General features: G+C 47.2%; 1 protein-coding gene across 1 annotated transcript in view; it reads right to left on the reverse strand.

Annotated features, from left to right (window-relative positions):
- The window catches only part of LOC146629324 (synaptic vesicle glycoprotein 2C-like), a 65,054-nt gene that overhangs the window by 35,378 nt on the left and 12,755 nt on the right, over positions 1 to 16,921 (reverse strand). The window contains exon 2 of the mRNA XM_085360006.1: positions 1,117 to 1,297. Coding sequence (XP_085216132.1) covers positions 1,117 to 1,297 — 181 coding nt within the window. The remainder of the gene's footprint in view (positions 1 to 1,116; positions 1,298 to 16,921) is intronic.

Raw genomic sequence — 16,921 nt, forward strand, 5'->3', positions numbered from 1 at the left:
CCAGTAAATATTCAAGATTGTGGTGACACCCGAGAATCTGATGAGATTGGGTTGTGCCTTTTGTCCTGCTTCCTTCATGTCTGCGTGGGAGAAACTTACAGTAAGAGGTTATATATGTATGAAAATAATTGTCTATGATATTCATTCTAAAAATGTCAAAACCTGTTTAAGGTTTTGCCAGAGGAGTGACTGATATGACAAACTGGTTTAGAACATTAAGTAAAATTGCACTAAAACTTAATCTGTGTGAATTCTTATATTTTTTTTTTTATTATGGCACTGTGCTGTGAATGTCTTTTCCTATTTGCTGAGACAGCTTCTGATAGCAATGCTAATAAGGTAGGAAAAACTCAATGAAAGGAACAGTGAAACACACAGCACTGGATGCCAGATCGTATTTCTGCCAGAATGAGGATGGAAAACAAAACAGAAGATCTCAGTGACCCCTTACAAAGCAATGCCTCTTTGCTGTTATTCCCAAAGGTATATGTACAATCATAGATACCATCCCACACCATAGACTACTTTCTGCATACAGATTGACAACTAGTGGTGACATAAAAGCTAAAGCTGCTAATGAAATTTTAAAGCCATTAAGGCAGAAGCTGTTTTTCAGATGATGTGAGGTTTACTGGTTGCTTACAGAACTGTAATTAAATGCACAAGAGCTGAGTGCAGCTCAGGTAAACCAATCATGAATGCCCTCAGGCACTGTGGCCCATTCTGATTTGAATATCCATTTTGGTCTAGTCATGAAGCAGCACCAGCTTAAGCCATCACAACTTGATCTAAATGTTCATACACTATACAATCTAAAAAGGATATCATGTCACTGAGATGGGAGGGCTGTCAAGGATCTGTGCAGCCAAGCAGACCATGCTAGCATTAAAACACCCAGATGTTCATTTACACTACTAGCTGATTTCTGCAGACCTTTCTCTTTTGCTTTATTTCTTCTATACCCCTGGGTATGAGGAAGAGCGGATGCCTGGCAGTTAGTATAACCTCTTGTCATGTGTTTTGAATTTGGAGGAGGAGAGACAGCAGAGGAAGTGGTGGGAAGATAGATCAGAGGGTCTGCAGGAGCGTGAGAAGAGGAAAGTTAAACAAACTTACCCGAAGCCAGACACCATGCGGCAGAAGAGGAACATACTGTAGCCCTGGACAAAGGAGGAAAGGAAGGCAAAGAAGCCGTTGACTGACATGGATATAAGCAGGCACTGTCTGCGGCCCACTTTGTCTGAGAGGCCACCCCAGAAAAAGGCTCCAAACATCATCCCCAGATACACAATGCTGCCTGGAGGAGGGGAGACAGGGGGAAAGACAGTGGTAGATAGAGAGAGAGAAAGAGGGAGAGCTATAAATGATCACAACCATCTGGAGTCAAGTGTTTGTTACTGAAACCGCTGAGTAAACAAAATCCATTTTACATTTTGGAATATAAGAAGACAGTTTCAGCAATTTATTCATGCATCCTCACAACACACACAGCTTTTAAGCTAGAGTTCATAGATAACAAAAACTCCATCACTAAAACTGACTTAACTTACAGTCTGTACTTAAACTACAGACTTTAAATAATCCCATAATCTAACATCCAATTATTGCTTTACTTTTTTTTCTATAACACATGGAAGAAAATGAGAAAAATTTGAATACAAAATAGATTTTGTTTTTGTTTAGACACAAAAAACAAAAACAGATTTCTTTGATATTTCTTATGTCTAGTTATTTGTTTTTACTCACTTACGCTCTGCTCAGCTAGATGGGCATATGTTAGGTACTTCTAGTCTTAAATGCATTAAATTACAAGAGCTGCTCAGTGTCCTAACAACATGTTAGACTGTTCAGCGCTCACACACAATAATGTCGTTCAAAAACTTCGGCTTAGAATATTTATCTATTCAATGGGATCTCATAATGTGGTAACTCAAGATTTTTTTTTCTTCTTTTTTTGCTGAAAGCCTAATATTGTACATTTTGCGGTGTAATGAAGATTTGACCATATATTAAATTTCTCCAAATCAAATCACTGTCTGACAACTGATATTTCTTAAAGTGTCTCTAGGAAAAATAGAGCAGCAGTTGACTTTGTGGCTCTGTTTCTTTGTACTGCTGCTTACCTGTGCAAGGTTGGGGTCATTTCTCTTCCCATGCAGTAAAGACATTGGGTGGCAGTGGTGGAGAGGGGTTAGGGTTGTCCTGTAAACAACCCACTTTTCTCCCTATGTTCTAATAAAAATGATAATTTGCGGAGGAAGGCGTTTGACATGGCAGCACCTGAAATAATCCTGGCAGATGATAGGAAGCAGCACCCCCCCCTCCCCCCCTCCCCCCATGTTTGCGGTGATGGGACAGATACGCTGAAAGTGGAGGGCCTTATCAAGCTGGGCAGACATGATGGTGAGAGGTAGTGATTCATTACAGGTGACAGCCCCTAGATCTATGCACTTCAGCTGCAGAGAAGGCTCTCCTATAGGTAGTAGGATATAAAGGTGAAGCTTCACTCGAGCTGGCTTACAAATATCAAACTGAATATCAAAAGTGCTGCATTCTGCACAAACTGTTGACACTTTTTGATTTGTGTAGCTACATCTGAACGTGTGTACTGAAGAAGATGCTATCTGGGAGCACTAGCTCATTTGTTTTATGGCTTCACTCACGCTGAGTTTGTATCTGTAATAAAGGGGGAGGGTGATGGGGCATCTGAGAGGCATTCTGAGATTGGATTTGTGATTTCCTGCTGGGTTCAAACTCAGGTCAGACCTTAAGGGCCTTTATGCAAATTAGCAAGGGTCAGTTAGAGGCACTGAAGCACATGGGGGAAAAGGTTTTAAGTGCTTTTCTCAAGCAGGAAACCATACATACAAATGCATTTTAAAATCCCAGTGGTATAAATACTCCCACATAAAAGAAATTAGTAAGTGAGACTGCTTAACAACAGCATGACCAAGGATATTGAAAACAGTGCATCCATCCAGTAGTGCTTGCAGTAGAGCCCCATGAATCTTCATGTAGATACTGACGTTGTAACTGAAGGCCACTAATTGCTAGTTTCACCGTACTATGAATAGTGACATTAAATATAATTTATTCTGTCATGGTCCTGGGTCGGTGACCCAGCGCTTTTAGTTATCATTTTCTAGTTTATGATGATGATGATTATTATTGTTTGAGTTCTGTGTGTTATATTTGGTCTGCCTTTGAGTCTGTGTCTCTGTCTATGGTGTCACCCCATCTGTTTGTGAATCTGTCTGTTTAGTTCAATGTCTTGTCTGGTTCCATGTGTCTGAGTTTCCTGTTTTATTGTGAAGGTCTGTGTCGTATGTGAGTGTGCTCAGTTTACGTTTCCCCTGTCTCGTCAGCTGTGATTTCTCCCAGGTGTGTTCCCCTCCTGTCTCTCATCCCTTGATTACTGCCATCTGTGTATTTAAGCCCTGTGTTTCTCTGTGTCAGTGTCGCGTCGTACCCTCATCTAGCTGTGTGTTCTGCTTCTATGTTCCTAGTGTTTGGTCTCCTGCTCCAGTTTAGTGTTTCTTTCCAGTGTTTCAGTCCTTGGTTCCTCTGTTCTGACTTTTGGTTTTCTTTTGGTGAGTTTAGTTTGTACGAGGTTTTTCCCAGCAATAAAGCTGCGCCTTAAGTTTCACTTCCGTGTCTGAGTTCTGCATTTTGGGTCCACCACTCCTGCTTGCCTGCCACACAGCGGTTCATGACATATTCATTCTAAGAAAACAGCAAAACATGTAATAGATACGCCATTTGATTATGTCTATTTCACGCTTTGCCTATCCAAAGTGTGAAAAGGACACACTTGCAGTAAGTTGCAGTAAACTGCAGTAACAGCAGAGTGAGATATTTTATTTCAAGCCAACATGAAAATAATGGGGGGGTTTAAATAGACATTATTAACACATTTGCATGTACATACAAATCAGCCGCCTAGCTTAATCGTTTCTGACAATTACGGATCCTGGAATGCACTTCATACATTTTTTGCTCACTACCGACTTCGTGGTTATATTATTTCCCCTTGCTGGTAATGCTATTTCTGCATGCGTGCCCATTTCACGTTTTGGATAGGCAAAGCGGGAAATGGACACGGTGGATCAGCATATACATACTTGCTTTGCCGTGATACTGGGTTGGACACTGGATAGACACAACTATCCACTACTGTCACGGTCGCAGTGGCAGACCGTGTGGAGAGTGTGTTGAGGACCCAGGTGCGAACACAAGTGAGGACACGGGAGTGCACTTAAACAAAAGCGAGCCTTTTATTGTGACTGATGATCACGAAAGAAACAAGAATGAGGGCAGCACAAGAGCAGTAACTAAACAAACCTAAACTGGGAACAATCTATGCTATGGCTGGGGATACAAAAGACTGGGCATGGAAACACGGAGGGTGGGAACACAGACGACGCGACTCAGACTACATGAAACACAGAGACTAAATACACAAGAGGGATGATCAGGGGAAGTGGCCACACATGGGAGCACAGCTGACACAGATAAACATAACAAGACATGGCAGGAGTAAACAACACTGAAGGGAGACTGTCAAAGTAAAACAGGAAGTACACAGAGGTGCAGACAGGAGGAGAGAGAGAGCACGGGCATAGTGGGCTGGGGAAACATGGAATGAAACACAAGGAGGGGAGACGAGGGCTCACAGATACATAGAGGGGCACACAGGGGATAAAAGTCACAAGGGGAAATCAAATAAGGAACAATACACGAAAAGACATGAATACTAAGACTGCTGGGCCAACATGGCCCAGGATCATGACATCACCCCCCCCCCCCAAGGGCTGGCTCCCGACAGCCCAAACCCGAGAACCAAAACACAAGACAAACAGAGAACAACCCACCCAGGGCGGGAGGCGGGGGACCCGGACAGAGGGAACGAAACCAAACAAAAGATGAGGAGCATGAACCAAAACTGAGTCCAAAGACACAAAAACAGTTCAAAACAGGGAGGCAAATGTCCAAAGAGGTCAGAAGGTCAACCCGGGGGGCGACAGCACAAAAGTTCACAATTCAGCTGTTCCGGGGCCGGCCACGTGAAAAAGTGGCAGTGGCGGCAGAACAGATCCGGAGGCCGGCCGCGTGGAAGACGGCGGCGGCTACAGAGCGGGTCCGGAGGCCGGCCGCGTGGAAGACGGCGGCGGCGGCGATGACGTAGAGACAGGTCAGGGGGCCGACCGTGTGGAAGGCAACGGCGGCGACTCAGGCGAAGGCGGTCTGGGGGCCGACCACGACGGCGATGACGTCCGGCTAGAGGCCCAGAAACTGGCCGACGATGCCGAGGTGCTGGATGTACTTTGGACGGGGGTGTAACAATCGCTGGACCAGGCGTGGAGGACAAAGGCTCGGAGGCCGGACCACGCGTGGCAGAAGCAGAGGCCGCGGCTGGACCAGACGACGCAGAAGTAGATGGTGGCTGGACGGGCTCCCCGGGCCCTCCAGCTGACGTGGCTTGAGGCTGAACGGGCCCCTCGGACCCTCCAGCGGAGACGGGAGGCTGAACGGGCCCCTCGGACCCTCCAGCGGAGACAGGAGGCTGAACGGGCCCCTCGGACCCTCCAGCTGACGCGGAGAGAGGCTGAACGGGCCCCTCGGACCCTCCAGCGGAGACAGGAGGCTGAACGGGCCCCTCGGACCCTCCAGCTGACGCGGAGAGAGGCTGAACGGGCCCCTCGGACCCTCCAGCGGAGACAGGAGGCTGGACGGGCCCATCGGACCCTCCAGCTGACGGGGAAGGTTGCCAGACGGGCTCCTCGGGCCCTCCAGCTGACGAAGCATGAGGCTGGACGGGCTCCTCGGGCCCTCCAGCTGACGAGGCATGAGGCTGGTGCGGTTCTCCTGAACCCCCAGCTGACGTGGCATGAGGCTGGATGGGCTCCTCGGGCCCTCCAGCTGATGTGGCATGAGGCTGGTGCGGTTCTCCTGAACCCCCAGCTGACGTGGCATGAGGCTGGAGGGGCTCCTCAGGCCCTCCAGCTGACGCAGTGGCAGGACCAGTAGGTGCAGAGACTACTGGCTGAACAGAAGGCTGAGCAGGTGATGGAACAAATGACTGAGCTAAACACTGGGGAGCTGGCTGAGCTGCACAGTGGGCTAAGGGCTGAGCTAACGGAAACACAGGAAAATGAACTATGGACTGGGCTGCTAACAGAGCTAATGACTGAGCTATAGACTGAAAAGCATGCAGTAGTGATGGTGGTGATGGTTGTGGACTGAACTCTCCTGAGCCTCTGGAACACAGGGAGGACTGCTGGGCGGGGTTGCCTGAGCCTTCAGCAGAAACAAGAATGGGTGCAGGCACCTGCCGGACACTAGCCGCTCCCACCCGAGGAGTAGGTACAGGTGCAGAGACGGGCTGTATCCTGGCTGACCTCACCCTGGGGACCGGCATGGGTGCAGGGGTGGACTGGTTCACAGCCCCCCTCACCCTGGAAGCCGGGACAGGCACCGGCAACGGCTGGGCAATTGCCCTTCTCACCCGAGGAGCTGGTACGGGTGCAGAAACTGACAGAGCCTCAGCCGGCCTGGAAACCAGAGCAGGGACCAACTGGACCTCAGCCTCCCTCACCCGAGGAACTGGTACGGGTGCAGGGGTACGCTGGGCCCGAGCTGCCTCGGGAGCAGGAACACAAGCAGGCAAAAAACAGTCTTAGAATTGGCAGGCTTAGGGTTAATATGTACTGGGTCGACAAAAACAGACCTAGCCAAAATGAATTTAGCATTTTTCCCACCCTGTTTTACAGTCTTTGTTTTAGCAGGTTTTGACGTCCTCGGGTTAATAGTCTTAGAGTGAGCTGACTTAGGGATGACTGAGCCAGACTTGACAAAACCTGAACTGACAGACCCTGAACTGAGTGTTTTAGACCTGGTGACATTGCTCACAGTTTTTCCTTTAAAAGCATTTGCAGCCTTTGGCGAGTGCTTATTGTCTTTGATTTCTCCCTGTTCAAAGGGAGCAAAATGAAAAAACTTTTCCCAGTCTATGTCATCATCCAAAAGGGAGACTCCAACAGTGTCTGGGGTGAGTTTATTGTCCTTTTCAGTTATGGCTTCAGGTGGGATGTGTGAAAGGCAGTCATTATAACTCACCCCCGGGAGTGACGAGACAAGGGAAGCAAAACTAGAAACACTCACATGAGACATGGACCTTCAAAGTAAAACAGGAAACACTGACTGAATTCTAAACATGCAAACTTAACAGCAACTGGGGAGACAGAACATAGGAACCTGAAACATGGTACAAAAACGTCACAGTGGACATAACATGGAACACAGGGAAGCCATATGACAAAGCCAAAGAACTAAACCTATGATAACCATAACAGACCTAGGGAAACAAGAAACAGTACAACAAAGGACTCAAAACATAAACCATAATATAAAAACACAAGATCTCTTCAAAATAAAATAGGAAACATAATGAGACGCAGACATGACAACCAGAACTTGACAACGTAAGACACAGACATGAAACACATGAAGAGCAGGGGAGACTTAACATGGGTTGGAAACACAAGGGGGAACTAATAAGCAAATGAACCTAGGAGACCTAATGAGCTTAAACATACTATAAACATCAAAATGAACTAAAACTCAAAACACTGGGTCATAAGACCCAGGATCGTGACAACTACTGCTAAGCCACAGTACCTGCAATGGCAGCATGGCAATACAAAGTTGACTCCATGCTGACCCCAGTTAAGCAGCCAGAGCCTGACCTTTACGGTTAAGAAAAGCAGAGATAGCAGTCTAAATTGTCTTTTTCAACTTCTATCCATACCCGTTTCTACAGAATCTCTTTGGCAATCACTGTAAAGTTCTCTTTGAGATGGTTTTAAGCTTTCTTTCAGTTTTATGTTCACACTTGTGCTTATTAGAATAAGGATTTAGATTTGGATGGATTTAAATGATAAATGTGTGGCAGCGCATCTGGGCACATGTTATTGAGTAATACAGAAGTAACAAGTAATCTAATATTTCTCCAGGAATGTAATGTCCATCCATCCATCCATCTTCATCCGCTTTATCCGAGGCCGGGTCGCGGGGGCAGCAGCCTAAGCAAAGAGGCCCAGACCTCTCTCTCCCCAGCCACCTCCTCCAGCTTATCCGGGGGAATACCAAGGCGTTCCCAGGCCAGCCGAGAGATATAATCTCTCCAGCGTGTCCTGGGTCTGCCCCGGGGCCTCCTCCCGGTGGGGCATGCCTGGAACACCTCACCCAGGAGGCGCCCAGGGGGCATTCTTGTCAGATGCCCGAACCACCTCAGCTGGCTCCTTTCGATGTGGAGCAGCAGCTGCTCTACTCCGAGCCCCTCCCGGATGGCCGAACTTCTCACCCTATCACTAAGGGAGAGGCCAGCCACCCTTCGGAGGAAGCTCATTTCTGCCGCTTGTATCCGCGATCTTGCTCTTTCGGTCACTACCCACAGCTCGTGGCCATAGGTGAGGGTAGGGACGTAGATCGACCGGTAAATTGAGAGCTTCGCTTTTACACTCAGCTCCCTCTTCACCACGATGGACCAGTGCAGCGTCTGCATTACTGCAGCTGCAGCCCCAATCCGTCTGTCGATCTCCGGCTCCCTTCTCCCATCACTCACGAACAAGACCCCGAGATACTTGAACTCCTCCACTTGGGGCAGGAACTCATCCCCGACCCAGAGTGGGCACTCCACCCTTTTCCAGCTGAGAACCATGGCCTCAGATTTGGAGGTGCTGATCCTCATTCCCGCTGCTTCACACTCGGCTGCGAACTGTTCCAGTGCGAGCTGGAGGCCCTCACCCGATGAAGCCAACAGAACCACATCATCTGCAAAAAGCAGAGATGAGATTCTGAGGCCACCAAAGCGAAAGCCCTCCGCCACTTGGCTGCGCCTAGAAATCCTGTCCATAAAAATTATGAACAGAACCGGAGACAAAGGGCAGCCCTGGCGGAGCACATCACCCACCGGGAACGAGTCCGACTTATTGCCGGCAATGCGAACCAAGCTCTTGCAACGGTCGTATAGGGATCGAATGGCCCGTAGCAATGGGCCAGACACCCCATACTCCCGCAACACCTCCCACAGGACACCCCGAGGGACACGGTCGAATGCCTTCTCCAAGTCCACAAAACACATGTAGACTGGTTGGGCAAACTCCCATGCACCCTCAAGTATCCTCGAGAGGATAAAGAGCTGGTCCAGTGTTCCACAACCAGGACGAAAACCGCATTGTTCCTCCTGTATCCGAGGTTCGACTAGCGGACGAACTCTCCTTTCCAGCACCCTGGCATAGACTTTCCCAGGGAGGCTGAGGAGTGTGATCCCCCTGTAGTTGGAACACACCCTCCGGTCCCCCTTCTTAAAGATGGGACCACCACCCCGGTCTGCCAGTCCATAGGTACTGCCCCTGATCTCCACGCAACATTGCAGAGGCGTGTCAACCAAGAAAGCCCTACAACGTCCAGAGCCTTCAGGAACTCGGGGCGGACCTCATCAACACCAGGGGCTCTGCCACCAAGGAGTTGTTTAACTGCCTCAGTGACCTCGCCCCCGGAAATTGGCGGGTCATTCCCCTCATCCCTAGACTCTGCTTCCTCCTCGGAAGACGTGTCAGTGGGATTAAGGAGGTCCTCAAAGTATTCCTTCCACCGCCTGACAATTTTCTCAGTCGACGTCAGCAGCGCTCCGCCAGCACTATACACAGTGCAGGTAGAGCACCGCTTTCCCCTCCTGAGACGCCTGACGGTTTTCCAGAATCTCTTCGAGGCAGTCCGAAAGTCTTTTTCCATGGCCTCTCCGAACTCCTCCCACACCCGAGTTTTTGCTTCAGCCACTGCCCGAGCCGCATTCCGCTTGGCCTGTTGATACCTGTCGGCTGCCTCCGGAGTCCCACAGGCTAACCAAGCCCGATAGGACTCCTTCTTCAGCCTGGTGGCTCCCTTCACCTCTGGTGTCCACCATTTGGTTCGGGGATTACCACCACGGCAGGCACCAACCACCTTGCGACCGCAGCTCAATGCTCCAAGCTTCGGCAATGGAGACGCTGAACATGGTCCATTCGGACTCAATGTCCCCAGTCTCCCTCGGAATGCTGTTGAAGCTCTGCCGGAGGTGTGCGTTGAAGATCTCGCGGACCGGGGCCTCTGCTAGACGTTCCCAGCACACCCTCACTACGCGTTTAGGTGCACCAGGTCTGTCCAGCGTCCTCCCCCGCCACCTGATCCAACTCACCACCAGGTGGTGATCAGTTGACAGCTCAGCCCCTCTCTTTACCCGAGTGTCCAGAACATATGGTTGCAGGTCTAGTGATACGATTACAAAATCGATCATCGACCTACGGCCTAGAGCGTCCTGGTGCCACGTGCACTTATGGACACTCTTATGTTCGAACAGGGTGTTCGTTATGGCCAAACTGTGACTAGCACAGAAGTCCAATAACAAAACACCGCTCGGGTTCAGATCAGGGAGGCCGTTCCTCCCAATCACGCCCCTCCAGGTCTCGCTGTCGTTACCCACGTGAGCATTGAAGTCTCCCAGCAGGACAACAGAGTCTCCAGGTGGAGCACCTTCCAGCACCCCCCCCCCAGGGACTCTAAGAAGGCTGGGTACTCTGAACTGCCACTCGGCGCATAAGCGCAGATGACAGTCAGGACCCGTTCCCCGACCCTAAGGCGCAGGGAACAAACCCTCTCGTCCACCGGGAAAAACCCCAACGAAACGGCAGCAAGCCGAGGGGATATTAGAATACCCACCCCAGCCCGCCGCCTCTCACCAGGGGCAACTCCAGACTGAGACAGAGTCCAGCCCCTCTCCAGGAGACTGGTTCCAGAGCCCAAGCCATGCGTAGAGGTGAGCCCGACTATATCTAGCCGGTACCTCTCAACCTCACGCACTAACTCAGGCTCCTTCCCCACCAGAGAGGTGACATTCCATGTCCCTATTGCCAGTCTTGGCAGCCGGGGGTCAGTCCGCCAGGGCCTCCGCTCCTGGCCGCCACCCGACACACAATGCACCCAACCCCTATGGCGCCTCCTGCGGGTGGTGGGCCTGCGGGAGGATGGGCCCATGTCTCCTCTTCGGGCTGTGCCCGGCCGGGCCCCATGGACTAAGGCCCGGCCACCAGACGCTCGCCCTCGGGCACCCTCCCCGGGCCTGGCTCCAGGGCGGGGCCCCGGTAACCCTATCCCGGGCACGGTAAACTGTTCCCTCGATATCCTTTTCATAAGGGTCTTCTGAATCGCTCTTTGTCTGGTCCCTCACCCAGGACCAATTTGCCATGGGAGACCCTACCAGGGGGCAAAAGCCCCCAGACAACATAGCCCCTGGGATCCCTGGGACACACAAACCCCTCCACCACAATAAGGTAGCGATTCAAGGAGGAGTGTAATGTAAAATGAATAAATACATAAATAAAACAGCCTTAGATTACTTGTTACTTTTACAAATGTAAAGATAAAGGACTGCTTTTTTGACCAGATCCCTCTTGGGGGCAGGGATAGCTCAGTAGGTAAAGTGGTCGCCCCATGATCGGAAGGTCGGCGGTTCGAATCCACTTAACGGCTACCCTGAGGTACCCCTGAGCAAGGTACCGTCCCTACACACTGCTCCCCGGGCGCCTGCTTAGTGGGCTGCCCACTGCTTCACTGAGTGAATGGGTCAAATGCAGAGAAAAACAAGTAATTTCCCCATGGGGATCAATAAAGTATCCATTATTATTATTATTATTATTATTATTATTGTAAAACAGCCTGTGTTCTCAATAAGTCTAACACATGACTTTTTTGTGAGTTACAATTCCAACCCTGATTACCAACTACCGAAGAAACCAACAAAGTTTCCATTTCATCAGTGTTACTTGACTGTGCACATTGTCAGCATGACAACCTGATCAGTTATTAGATCATTAATATGAAAATAAAATGACATGATTGTGATAGTTCACTTGATGGATGTTATTTGAGATAGTTTACAAGATTAGAAACCTATTGGTATTGCAGTAAAATCAAATACTGTATCATAAATAAGTGATTTATGCATGAATCATACTCAATGGTTAAAACAAATAGATATTTAAGCCCCCAAAACATGCAATGGTCAATCAGCCCTGGCACCAGAGTGATTTTTTTTGTCAGATATTGCAATTCAACAGTGTATTCAAATTTTATAGTTCCATATTTACACTGATAAGGCATAATATTATGACCACTTAGAAATGTAGCAAATAACACTGACTATCTCTTCATCACGGCCACTGTTAGTGGGTGGGATATATTAGGGAATAAGTGAACATTTTCTCCTCAAAGACCTTAAAGTCCTGGACAAGATACTGAACCCCAAGTTGCTCTCTGGTGTGTTCATCAATATGTGAATATTAAAATATTCACATTAAAATTAAGAAATTTGGATGTAGACTGGATTAGCTTGGATGAATATTGGTGAATGTGGAATTTCATAAATAAAAAAAATAAAAAAATAAAAAAAGCTTGAGTAGAAAAGTACACCATACCACTGCATTTTTAGCCACCTAGATGGATTTGGAAGTTTATTCAGTGTGTGTTTAGATAAAAACATCTAAATGACAAAATTATATATTGTCCGTAAAAAGTTCTAAAAGGATGACATTGTACAGCAACGTCTTTCACAGAGTATCACAGCCATGGTCAACCACCCTAAACACATATAAGGGTTATGACTTGCCTCCATTTCTCAAACACTTGTAGTCACAGGACCTCAGAAGTGCAAAGTAAACCTTACTAAAGTTGTTCTGAAAACACCTGAACTGTTAAGTATGAAGTGTTAATCTTCTTCTTAAGTAAGACCAGACAGTGTCTGCTTCTAATGTTACACTGTGTAGCTTTTGTTGCATCCAGTGGGATTATTTCAGCAGTGGAGTCTCAGCAGTCTGCATGCATGCCACTTACTTTTCCACAGTAATTAGCTCTTATGTGCAAGTGTAATTCTCTCTTGACACATTTCTGCTCTGTTTTCTCATCCTGTCACCATGCAATGTCCTGGCATGGATGAGAGGAGAGCTTCAGGATTTCAACAGATGAGGGGATTCCCTGAAGACCACCTGTGATTGACAGGTGGTTGCTGCAGGGAATCATACAAACAGTTTGTTTCAGGGAGGGAGGAGGAGAAGACCCCTGGGAGCAACACACATTCTGGCATTAATTAGTGGTTCCCAAACATTTTTTGGTAGGCCCCCCTTTGTTTTACAAGAAAAATGTTTGCGCACACGCACGCACACATCCTCCAACCACATACACCCATATTTTACTCCATTGCGGTTTATTTCAGACCTCAAACATTTAGCAAGCAATTAAGCAAATACAAGTAATCTGCAATAAATTACAGGTAGTAAGGAAATAAACTACTAACTCTTTTACGCTAAGTCCACACCTACACGGGTATTTTTGAAAACGCAGCTGTTTCGTCCACACGTAAACGCCGTTTTGAATCACCGAAAACGGAGATTTTTTTAAAACTCCTTTTTTGCGTTTACCTGTGGACGAGGAATACAGAGTTCATCACGCAACGTCAAAGGTATGTGCCAAGGTATAAAGTAACACTTTATGTACACTCTGGGCTTTAATAGGATATGACGTCTTTCAACAACCACAGCTATCGTTCATTGGTGGCCTTTAAAAAGATTCCAGATTTAAGACACTTCCAGGTTGGCTTCAATTATCAGATCAGGAGGCTAAATTCATCTTTTATGCTGTCTGAGTGTTTCCTCTCTTCGCTTCATGTAGTGATGATGAACTCTGAAGGCAAGAAGTATACATCATTCCACACTGAGACTTTGGGCCATTATGAATACACCATGTGGGTACCTGTGGAGCATTTCATGTAGCTGTATGTACTCAGAATAATAAGTGTAAGTGTGGAAATATGCAATTTGATTATTGATCCTGCTTTGACCAACAATTTTAGCCTTGCTAGCTTTAACAGGTTGTGGTTCGCACTGCATAAGTTTTCAAATTGCTTGTGTGAAATTATTTACCCAGTCAGCTGATTATAATTCCAGTCAAAACAACGATTTCACTCAGATCCTTATTTTCTCACACATAGCAGTGCAAGTGCTAAGTGTACAAGCTGGAACAATTCACATGTGACACATGGACTTTTTTCCACTTCAGATATTCTCAATAATAAAGTATGCTAAGCTCTTAGTCTCTCGTGTATTTAAGTAATATCTCCTAGGATGCATAATCGGTGATGTTTCCTGGGTTCATCAGATGTTTTGGGTATCTCAACAGCAAACATCCTCACCCAGGTGACCCTCTGTATCTTTGCTCACAGATTGAATGGGCATCCTCTAAGCCATTCCTGTAATGTCCAACCATTTAAGAACTTTTGCAGAATGAGCCCTTTTGGGGCTGTTTTTCTGCCAAGGGGACAGGACGACTGATCCGTGTTAAGGACAGAATGAATGGGGCCATGTATCGTGAGATTTTGAGCCAAAACCTCCTTCCATCAGTGAGAACTTTGAAGATGAAACGAGGCTGGGTCTTCCAACATGACAATAATCCAAAACACACCGCCCGGGCAACAAAGGAGTGGCTCCGTAAGAAGCATTTGAAAGTCCTGGAGTGGCCTAGCCAGTCTCCAGACCTCAACCCCATAGAAAATCTGTGGCGGGAGTTGAAAGTCCGTGTTGCTCGGCGACAGCCCCAAAACATCACTGCTCTCGAGAAGATCTGCATGGAGGAATGGGCCAAAATACCAGCTACTGTGTGTGCAAACCTGGTAAAGACCTATAGTAAACGTTTGACCTCTGTTATTGCCAACAAAGGTTATGTTACAAAGTATTGAGTTGTATTTTTGTTATTGACCAAATACTTATTTTCCACCCTGATTTACGAATAAATTCTTTACAAATCCTACCATGTGAATTCATGGATTTTTTTTTTTTCACATTCTGTCTCTCACAGTTGAAGTGTACCTCTGGTGCAAATTACTGACCTCTGTCATCATTTTAGGTGGGGGAACTTGCACAATCGGTGGCTGACTAAATACTTTTTTGCCCCACTGTATGTCTATTGCAGCATAACTAAGGGAGGATTCAGGGTCACCTGGTCCAGCCCTAACTATATGCTTTAGCAAAAAAGGAAAGTTTTAAGCCTAATCTTGAAAGTAGAGATAGTGTCTGTCTCCCGAATCCAAACTGGAAGCTGGTTCCACAGAAGAGGAGCCTGAAAACTGAAGGCTCTCCCTCCCATTCTACTTTTAAATACTCTAGAAACAACAGGTAGGCCTGCAGTGCGAGAGCGAAGTGCTCTAATAGGGTGATATGGTACTACAAGGTCATTAAGATAAGATGGAGCCTGATTATTTAAGACCTTGTGTGTGAGGAGCAGGATTTTGAATTCAATTCTGGATTTAACAGGAAGCTGCTCTGCTCTATGTTGGTACAGGGCATTGAAGATGATAACCGTGGGTGGATTATATTCTTAAACTTAGTTACAGCGCTTTCAGAAAGACATTGACTGTGATAAAGTTTACTCTCCACCGCTGTGTAATAGATTATTGTAAATGTAAATGTTATCAGGAAATGATCAGACAGGAGAGGGTTTTCAGGAAACACTGTTAAATGTTCAGTTTCTATGCCATATGTTAACACAAGATCGAGAGTGTGAATAAAGTGGTGGGTGGGTTCTTTTACATTTTGAGAGAAACCAATTGAGTCTAATAACAGATTAAATGCCATGTTGAGGCTGTCATTTTTAGCATCTACATGGATGTTAAAATCACCCATAATAATTATTTTATCTGAGCTCAGAACTAAATCAGATAAAATGTCTGAGAAATCAGACAGAAACTCTGTGTAAGGCCCAGGTGGACGATAGATGATAACAAGCAAGACTGGTTTCTGAGTTTCACAGCTGGGGTGGAGACAAGGTTAAGCATCAGGCTTTCAAATGAATTAAAAGTGTCACGGCGGGGTGCGCCGATGTGAGTGAAAACAGGACCCAAAAGCAGATGATGACGAGTAGTGTAAGTTTAAACAGAATGTGATCCTTTATTAGATGACGGCAGGAGTAAACCAGGAAACCAAAATAAACTGACAAGACACTAAGAAACAAAATACTAAACGGTACTGAGATTGGAGACCACAGACTGGGACACATTGAAGGCTGCTTCTAACAGCTTGGACGAGTTTACGGACACTGTCACCTCCTATATCCACTTCTGTGAGGACAGCATTGTGCCATCACGCACCAGGGTGAGTTATAACAATGACAAACCCTGGTTTACTCCTAAACTCAAAAAGCTGTGGCTGGAAAAGAGAAAGGCGTTCAGAAGCGGAGACAGGGACTGCTACAGAGAGGCCAAGTACAGGTTCACTAAAGAAGTGGACATTGCTAAACATCAGCACTCTGAGAAGATGCAGCAGCAGATCTCAGAGAATGACTCGGCCTCTGTGTGGAAAGGTTTGAGGAATATTACAAACTACAAGCCTAAAACCCCCCACTCCACTGATGACTTGCTCTTAGCCAACACCCTTAACGACTTCTACTGCCGTTTTGACGAGCCATCAGGCAGCCTTCACACCTCCAACGGCCCCAACAATAGAGGCACTTTGGACACTAATTCCCCCACCTCTCCCCCCTCCATAGAGCCATCACCACCTTCAAACTGTTCACCTACAACACCCCCCTCCTCACCCCACACAAAAGAGGATTTCACACCACCTCCTCCCACCACAACTCTTCATATTCATGAAGCAGATGTGAGGAAGCAGTTTAAGAACCTGAATGCTCGGAAAGCTCCCGGCCCAGACGGCGTGTCTCCTGCCACCCTCAGACACTGTGCAAACGAGCTGGCCCCAGTGTTTTCTGGCATTTTCAACTCCTCACTGCAGGCATGTCATGTGCCTGCCTGCTTCAAGTCCTCCACCATAATCCCTGT

This window comes from Diplotaxodon limnothrissa, linkage group LG7 (assembly GCF_057381915.1).
Source record: "Diplotaxodon limnothrissa isolate DT_005_m linkage group LG7, D_limnothrissa_male_GT1.1, whole genome shotgun sequence".
Lineage (NCBI taxonomy): Eukaryota > Metazoa > Chordata > Actinopteri > Cichliformes > Cichlidae > Diplotaxodon > Diplotaxodon limnothrissa.